This window comes from Aphanomyces astaci (genome assembly GCF_000520075.1).
Source record: "Aphanomyces astaci strain APO3 unplaced genomic scaffold supercont1.11, whole genome shotgun sequence".
Taxonomy (NCBI): domain Eukaryota; phylum Oomycota; class Saprolegniomycetes; order Saprolegniales; family Verrucalvaceae; genus Aphanomyces; species Aphanomyces astaci.
The window spans coordinates 510,574-518,232 of NW_009798274.1; the positions used below are offsets into that span (position 1 = coordinate 510,574).

General features: G+C 52.6%; 4 protein-coding genes across 5 annotated transcripts; 2 read left to right on the plus strand and 2 right to left on the minus strand.

Moving 5' to 3' along the window:
• Positions 1–902: 902 nt before the first annotated feature.
• On the minus strand, positions 903–2,685 carry H257_05819. 2 transcript variants are annotated; one of them, XM_009830812.1, is made up of 3 exons: positions 1,819–2,685; positions 1,330–1,752; positions 903–1,270 (listed from the first exon to the last, which is right to left on the minus strand). In XM_009830812.1, the coding sequence occupies exons 1-3, from the start codon at positions 2,665–2,667 to the stop codon at positions 1,013–1,015; spliced, it is 1,530 nt and encodes a 509-aa protein (XP_009829114.1). In that variant the 5' UTR covers positions 2,668–2,685; the 3' UTR covers positions 903–1,012. The 2 variants fall into 2 exon arrangements, with proteins under 2 accessions (XP_009829114.1, XP_009829115.1); XM_009830813.1 differs by having other exon boundaries at positions 903–1,752.
• A 187-nt stretch (positions 2,686–2,872) lies between these two features.
• On the minus strand, positions 2,873–4,116 carry H257_05820 (hypothetical protein). Its single transcript, XM_009830814.1, has one exon. It carries the CDS (start codon positions 3,604–3,606, stop codon positions 3,145–3,147), a length of 462 nt encoding a protein of 153 aa, XP_009829116.1. The 5' UTR covers positions 3,607–4,116; the 3' UTR covers positions 2,873–3,144.
• A 1,609-nt stretch (positions 4,117–5,725) lies between these two features.
• Positions 5,726–6,765, plus strand: H257_05821 (hypothetical protein; the record flags this gene model as incomplete). Its single annotated transcript, XM_009830815.1, has 2 exons — positions 5,726–5,862; positions 5,928–6,765. The coding sequence occupies 2 exons, from the start codon at positions 5,726–5,728 to the stop codon at positions 6,763–6,765; spliced, it is 975 nt and encodes a 324-aa protein (XP_009829117.1).
• Positions 6,766–7,011: 246 nt separating this feature from the next.
• Positions 7,012–7,301, plus strand: H257_05822 (hypothetical protein; the record flags this gene model as incomplete). The annotated part of the gene is made up of 2 exons (XM_009830816.1): positions 7,012–7,209; positions 7,245–7,301. 2 exons carry the CDS (start codon positions 7,012–7,014, stop codon positions 7,299–7,301), a joined length of 255 nt encoding a protein of 84 aa, XP_009829118.1.
• Between the last annotated feature and the right edge of the window lie 358 nt (positions 7,302–7,659).

The following is a 7,659-nucleotide window of genomic DNA, read 5'->3' on the forward strand; positions in this document are numbered from 1 at the left end:
AGCAATCCCTCGAGTGTCAGACGATGGGGGAGTTGATTGTTGCTGTGAAAGATTCGTTTGAGTTATTCTCGCCCATGACACTGGACAAAACCTTTTTGACATTACGACGTGTCATGAATGTTGTTATTGCATGCGATGGTGACAATAGATACAAAATTCCTCGTAGCAAAGAGACTCAAGAGGACGAGTTAGTGTTAGGCATGATGAACTTGAGACTTGAGGAAGAAGAAAGGTTAGAAGAGGTGGCAGTTCTGTTGAGCAACCTGACTGTCATTTCAGACCTCAGCTCAGACGATGAAATTAATTAAATTTAGATTCTGTACACTTGATTTTACAATGTGGTTGAATTTCCGCTCGCAATAGTCGAAAACAGAGGTAGTATTTCATATTCATTACTCAAAATTGCAGCAAATTGAGACGTATAATCGACAGATCTCAATGTGGTGAAGAAATTCTACGTCTCAGATTTAAATTTGGTGATGAATTGGTCCAGAAATAGATATTTAACCTAGCGGTATTTTACATGGGCGCTTGGATATTTGGCCATAGGGGTGGCCGCTCAAATGTATCTTGATTTTTGTATGTGACTCTTATCCGTATTTAATATCCGGAGGCAGTTGGGACCTTTAACCTCCCACTCCAGTGATAAAACGCATGGAATCGGTATTTAACGTATCTGGATTTTGGGTTTAACTACATTAATTGCACGTTAAATAATAAAACCTCCACTCTTCAATTTGGCCAGTTGGAAGTTTTTAGATGAAGTGCACCATAACTTACTGTAGATTTGCGGGTAACGTCAAATGCTAGAACATAGCAGTCATATTCTTGGGCCTCCCTTCCCTGACCCGTACTGGACCAACGTGTCTGAACTATACGTATAGGTTTGTACGAGATATGTGACGACGAGGGTTCGTTCTCATGCTTCAAAACTGGTTGTGTGTGACGTGGTTGAAGTCGGTTTTGAGAAGTTTGCTGAATGTGTCGTCGACCTTAGTAAAATTTGAGGGGGTTAAACTCCAAACCCGAATGAAAACGGCGCCGCCGGTCCCACCGATGCCCCATCTTCGTCGGTCGTACTTCCAATCACGAGCGATGCCCACTTTGATTTCTTGGGCTTTTGACGGCGCGACTCGTCAAACGTCGCGACAATCTCGGGGTGATGGAGCTCGAGCGCGGCTCGGAACTTGGCGTACAAGAGCGGGCGCTTGGTTTCGTCGTCAAGTCCAGACACTTGGTCTGGCTTGTCGTGCAGGAACTCCAGCACTTGCTACGAATGCAAAATCATCATCAAACTCTGGTATGCTAAAGCAGCGTCTAAACTAGTACCTGCACGTTGCTGGGCGACACGTAGTTCTGGGTGATCGCCAACGACTCGTCCAGGTTGAGCACAATGTGCCACCACCCCCTGGGGACGAAAATCATCTCCCCCGCCGCGCACATGCCCTCCAAATGCCGCGGGCCCCCTGTCGCAGGATCCTTCAACGACTTGAGCTGGGGGTAAAACGTGATGAACCACTCCATGACTGACACCGGCGTCGACACTTCGCCACCGTCCTCGCTCGGGTGCACGCCGGGCGGCACCACGTCGGGCGGAAACATAATCCACTTTTTTCTCCCGCGAAGCACCGCGTTCCACGCGCACGTCGAGTTTGGGTCGATGTGGAAGGACGAGCCCGAGCCTTCTGGTCCAAAGATGAGCCACCGGTAGTCTGGTCGCTCGCTGGCGCCCAAAAGCGGAAATAAGTCGTCCTAGTTAGGGCAAGTTAACACAACGGGGTTGGTCAGCATGGAATGTGCATCATCGACAAGACCTACGTGGAAAAACGGCGGCACTGTGTAGTCCGCGGCCAGCTGAGGCACGGTTTCTGCAAAGTGTTTGTCGAAGATGAACAGGGGCTGGTCGTCTCGAAGGGTGCGGGAGTATTCCGTGTACTTGGCGATGGACATGGCGAACCCGCCCGCGTAGAATGGAGTGGCCTGACACGTGTCGGCCAAGTACTCGTCCGTCCACTGCGACAGAGCGGGCCACGTTGTGACAACGTTGGTCAGAATCACAGGCAGGTTGGGCTGTTCGTAGGTGGCTTTGAAGTCGGCAACGGAGAGCGTGGCGCCGTCTACGCGCGGAATCGTGTTCGACTTGAGCATCGACGCGGCAGAGAGAAGCGTGAGCGGGGTTTGCGCGCAATAGAACGGCTGGAAGAGCAAGTCCGAGTAGAACCCTTGCACAGACACGCGAGATGTCGGTCGTGTCAAGATGGCAGACGCGGACGTTGCGATGTACGACTCACGCCACGTTGGCCTTGCGACAAAGTCGCCTCCAAATTCGACCAACACCAACGTGCGCCAGAACTCGTCGTGGTAGCAAAACACGTACCACGCGCGGCTGGTCGTCGAGGTCAACCCGAGGGATATTGGGTCAAGACAGCTGAAGATAGCATGCAAGATCGTGTCGGGCAAGTTGTGTAGGCGGCCGAGACCATTGGGGCGGCAAGGTTTGATGCCCTTGTCCATGTCATTGAAGCTGTTGCCCCATGGCTTGACACCTAGCGGGTGCTGCAACCTGGTGGTCGACTTCTCCTTTGGCGCCTCAGCGCATGATGCGCCTTGTTGAGGTAGCACAGGCGCGGCGGTGTCGCCGTCGGTCCTCGGGCGCTTGTTGACCATCCCAACTGCGCTTTTATATGTCAATCGCAAAATCACGCAGCACGAGTAGCCAATCCATGGCTGCATAAATCGCTCAAATTGAAATGTTTGGCTTCAGGAATACAGGTGCCTGATTGGCTAAAAAATATCTCCAAGCGGCGGTATCCGGATAACTCCTCGGTTAAGATTAAGAAAGGCAGCCGAGATTCGTCAAGAAATTAACTTGTTTCGCCGCAAGAACGTAAAGTGCCATTCGGCAAATTTCGAGCGAACGTGGCGGAATTTAGCCAGGACGCGATGGCTACAGACGATTCCAGTGATCCTCGTAGCGCAGCTGCTGTGTGGCTGCTGGGACGGACCCTCTCTAGAATCCACTCCGACAGCAAGAAAGTTTCGTCGCTGCGGTATGTGGAATGGATGCTTCAGCCAGTTGTTGCTTCCTTGAGGATATTCGTCGGTCGTGACGAACCATCCACATGGAGAGCATTGAGCAAGATACTACGAACCACCGTTCGAAGTCGCGAAGACGCACTTGCGGCTCTCACCCTCGACCTGACATGCTTGTGGCGCGCGTGCAGTGACGCCAAGACGGGTCAGGACCTGTTGGACTCGGCCTTGCTTCGAATACACGACGCTCTGGATAACTGGGTCGTCCGCCACACGACACAACAACCTCCATCGAACGAAATCGGTCGACCACTGGCGTGTTCGTCTACGTCGTCGGCGGTCCGACCGGCGGATCTGTCCACAACCAATCGGTCCCTCACCCGCCCGATCACAATGTACTCGATGGCGCTGACATGTCCCGTCACATCTGCGTCGTGGGTCGTACGCCGTCGCTTCTCGCACTTCCACGCGCTCCATCAAGAGTTGGAACAGGCGCACAGCCGCCATCGGTTGCACCCTGAGATCGCGTGGATGCTGCGCATGGTGCTGACCGTGCCTTGGCCCCGGAAACATTGGCTCATTTCCAAGTCGGTCGTCCACGAGAGGACTGTTGGTTTTGGGCGCCTCTTCGCTCGCTTGTTGTGCGTGCTGTGGCTATGTGGACGCTTTCGCCGTGAAGCGTCGACTCACGACGCGTTGGACAGTGTTGAGGCGCTGCTGCTCCACTTCCTCGACGTCCCCCCCGGTGTATCTGTGGCATTGCTGAACTCAACCGTCCTTCGTGACGACTGCTCCATTTGCCTAACCGCCGTCTTTGTGGGCACCCCCGACGCCACCACTTTGGCGTGTGGCCACTCGTTCCACGCCGAGTGCATCTCGACTTGGATTGACAACGCGGCCGCTGCCACATGCCCCATTTGTCGACGCAGTGTCACAGACCACCCGAATCGACGATGGGGGCGTCGAAATAGTAGGTAGTGAGCCGAATAACGATAAGGCATGTCGAGTGGGACGCCAAAATCACTGTCATTTCCAGCAGTATCACCCCACATGCTTGTATGTCTTTACTAAGTATGAAAGGACAGTTGACGTCTTTGGATTTGAATCCGTAGCTCCTGTTTTGCGCCGATGGAAGCAAGGAGCTGGATATTGGATGGCTACTTTGGAGAGGCCGACAACATCCGATTACTGCCCAGCACACGCTGACTTGGAACCAGAGCACTTACCAACTAGCACCCGTGGAACCCGCTGTGGCTGCCAGACGTGTCCCAGTCCACGCACTTCCCCATGTCCTGCACACGTTCGCGCGGAACCCAAGCCCTAACACCAAGTCCAAGACCGGTGCGAGGGGCGCCGTACTTATAAGTGAACGTGGCGTACCTTCAAGACGTGGCAGTCTCAAAATCCACCTTCATCTTGCGACCATGAGTCGTTATATTTGACCAAGCAAGAACGACCGTGTCAACATCCACGAATCGGGGCTCTCCGTACCTCCCCAAGAACGACCTCTTCATCAGTTCGCGTGACACACGACGTTCCTACTCGCGCATTAAGGTCTTCGCGATCAAGGGCATCCGTCTTCATGCGGGGTACGTTAATAAAGCCAATACCAGTACTAACGGTAGTATTTTTTAGGTTTCTTTTGGCTATGTAGCAGCTTTGGGGGAGGGGCGAGTTCAATGGTTTGTTCCCCTAGCTGTGACAACCGTATGACGTTTCAGTCACACTAAGCAATCTGATTTGCCTCTACTGTGCAGAATCCGGTCCAACATCACTGCCATTGGTACGAAGATGACTACCATTGGTACGAAGATGAGGATTTAGTGGGGCTGGGCGCACAGAGGTATCGTCGCACTAGGAACGGCCGTCGTCTAAACGTGCAAAGACGCAATAAACGTACACATTGCTCCAAATATATGTAGTATAGCGAAACTGATTTGAAATGGTACTTGTCGTGGGCGGGGCAATAGAGGGGAAACGATAAAGTAGTATGAATTACAAGTACACAGGGCACTGTCGTCCAAAAGATGTGCCGACGAGCGCAAGTAAGTACATCGCCAACATTACATATGACAGACATAGTAACGTTATACCGGTACATATGCAGTGGTTGCGGCCGCTTGCTAAAGGGGTCACTTTTATCGGTGCTCGGCTATGTTTGCATTTGAAGCAAGCATTCGAACGACCACGTTAACCGAGCGATGATTTTACTGTGTACCCGTCAACACAACTCTAATGCACAAACTTCCAATGCAATACAATTGCACAAGTTCCCTGCGACAGTCGAATATCACCTGGAATAACGAAAGTACGATCGCAGCACCTATGGATTCACAGTGCCAACACGTGGATGAAATTAGCCACAAAATGGTGTGGATCTGCTGTAGTTGACCAATAATACAGCCCATAGCCCATTGATGCAAGGCTTGATTCGGGTCATTTAAGTCCCCACAATCGATATGGTCGACACCCTCATATTCCCAGAGTTACTACATTGCGTTGTCATGTCGAAACCACCATCCGTCACCTCCGAAGTCCAGTAAGGTCGCACGCGTTGAACGAGCGACGATAATGAGCCTAGCCGAAAAATGCTGGCGTGGTATCAGCGCCCATCAGTCCACATGACAATTCGCACCGCCTCACCATCTCATATGTTGTCAAACCAAGAAGCCATTTTCAATTTTGCCATCAAATGGTCAATATCCTTGCTTCTGTCGGTGCTACCCTGACTGCCACCACGGCAGCCGACTTCGCCACGACCTTCCCCCGGGAAATGGCCGACCTCATCGATCCCACCGCCGATCTGTGCCAAGATTTCTACCAGTACGCGTGCGGTAGGTGACTCAAGCAAGCCGTAACCCCCCCAGTGTTGGCTCCGTCGATATGTCGTTCAGTGTGATCGGGGCCAAGAACACGGACATCGTCAAGGCGCTGATCGCGACCAAAAAGCCTAAGGTGGCCGAGTTCTACAACGCGTGCATGGACGTGGCCACCACCACGCCCAGGGGGCCGCCCCCCCACTCAAGACTTTACGGCCATCTGCACCGCCACTCGATCGAAGCCATCCTCGGCATCGCCGCCAAGTTGAGCAGCAAAGGCGTGGACGTGATCGTCCAGCCGTACGTGATGGCCAACCAGGGCGACGTCACGACCAACGCCCTGTACGCGTTCCAAGCAGACCTCCCATTGGACCAGTCGTTTTTCGAGGACGCAGCCAAGTGGGCCACCATCGAAGCGTCGTACCGCGAGTATATATCGTCCCTGCTGACCCTTGCGGGTCAGTCGGCGACAGACGCCAAGGCGGTCGAGGACGTAATCATCACGTTCCAGAAGAAGTTTGCCAACGTGTTGCTGACCAAAGTCGAGCTCATGGAGGCCGAAGTGACCAAGTACAACCCGCTAACGTACGCCGACGCGGCCAAAAAGTACCCGCTGACTGTGGGTCTGCAGCTCCAAGCGCATGGGTTCAATGTGTGCAAAGGGTGCTCCGCGGACAAGGTGGTGCTTTACGACCTCGAATTCTTCGACCGCGCCCAGGTGTTGCTCAAGGCCAACCCTATGGCCACGCTTAAGACATTGGTCGAATTCATGCTGTTGCATGTTAACTCGCCGCAGCTGTCGGCGGACTTCGTCATGGCCAACCGGAAGCTGTTTGAGAAGAAGATCAAGGGGGTGATCACGCAGCCGTCGCGCGAACGAGTGTGTCGCACGCGTCCATCGGGGTACTCCTGAGCAAATACTACCTCGAGAGCAAGTGTGGTCGGATGAAAACGTCAAGCAAGCCGATTGGTTCGTCACCGTCGTGGAGGAGTCATTCAAGACGGTATTGTCCACGGCCAACTGGCTGGACAACTAGACCCGCGCCAACGGCCTCATGAAGCTGTCCCATTGGTGCACTTGTGGGGGGCCCCAAACACCCCAAGACGTTTGTCAACCTGAGACGAGACCAAGTACGTCGAGAATGTCCACAAGGAGTCCATGACCACGTTTTACGACTACTTTCTCGCCAAAGCCAACTACCAACCCGTGGACAAGACGATGTGGGGCACGATCCCCCACACCGTCAACGCGTACGAACGTTATACGCCCCGCGAGAACAAGATCGTGTTCCCCGCGACCGTCTTGCAGGCCCCCATCTTCAACGCCAAGTTTGACGCGGCGCAGAACTTTGGAGCTGTCGGTATGGTCATCGGATACGAATCACCCACGAGTTCGACAATTGCAGCCTCAACTTTGACGACAACGGCAACTGCAAAAAACAACTATAGAGAGAGACCAAAGGGTTTTCTGTGCGAATTCGCTACGCTCATGAGTGAGACGGGATTAGAAGATACCAGAATGGGAATAACTCGATTTGACAGTACTCGACAGCAACCAACGCCTATTTTGTCACATCTCAGGCAATTCAAAATGAAATTCTCTAAAAATAGGTGAAATCGATAGGCAATTCCAACGCCATCGTTACTGTAACAATTGAATCCCGTCGAATTAAATACCTTTTGAAATACACTTCGCTTTCTGGAAGAATGCGTGTCAATTTTCACCCGAGGAGTACATAACCCGCATAAATATATGCGATTTTCGATATAAGGTTATAGAGGTATGCTATTCTGGTGCTTTGAGGTA

What these genes read in the sequence shown, in the direction of transcription:
- H257_05819 (XM_009830812.1), bottom strand. Translation starts at nt 2,667, where the DNA reads ATGGTCAACAAGCGCCCGAGGACCGACGGCGACACCGCCGCGCCTGTG. An exon ending in CAGTGCCGCCGTTTTTCCAC is followed by an intron (nt 1,753 to 1,818) that starts GTAGGTCTTGTC and finishes TGCCCTAACTAG; the next exon opens with GACGACTTATTTCCGCTTTT. An exon ending in TGTCGCCCAGCAACGTGCAG is followed by an intron (nt 1,271 to 1,329) that starts GTACTAGTTTAG and finishes TTGCATTCGTAG; the next exon opens with CAAGTGCTGGAGTTCCTGCA.
- H257_05820 (XM_009830814.1), bottom strand. Translation starts at nt 3,606, where the DNA reads ATGTTTCCGGGGCCAAGGCACGGTCAGCACCATGCGCAGCATCCACGC.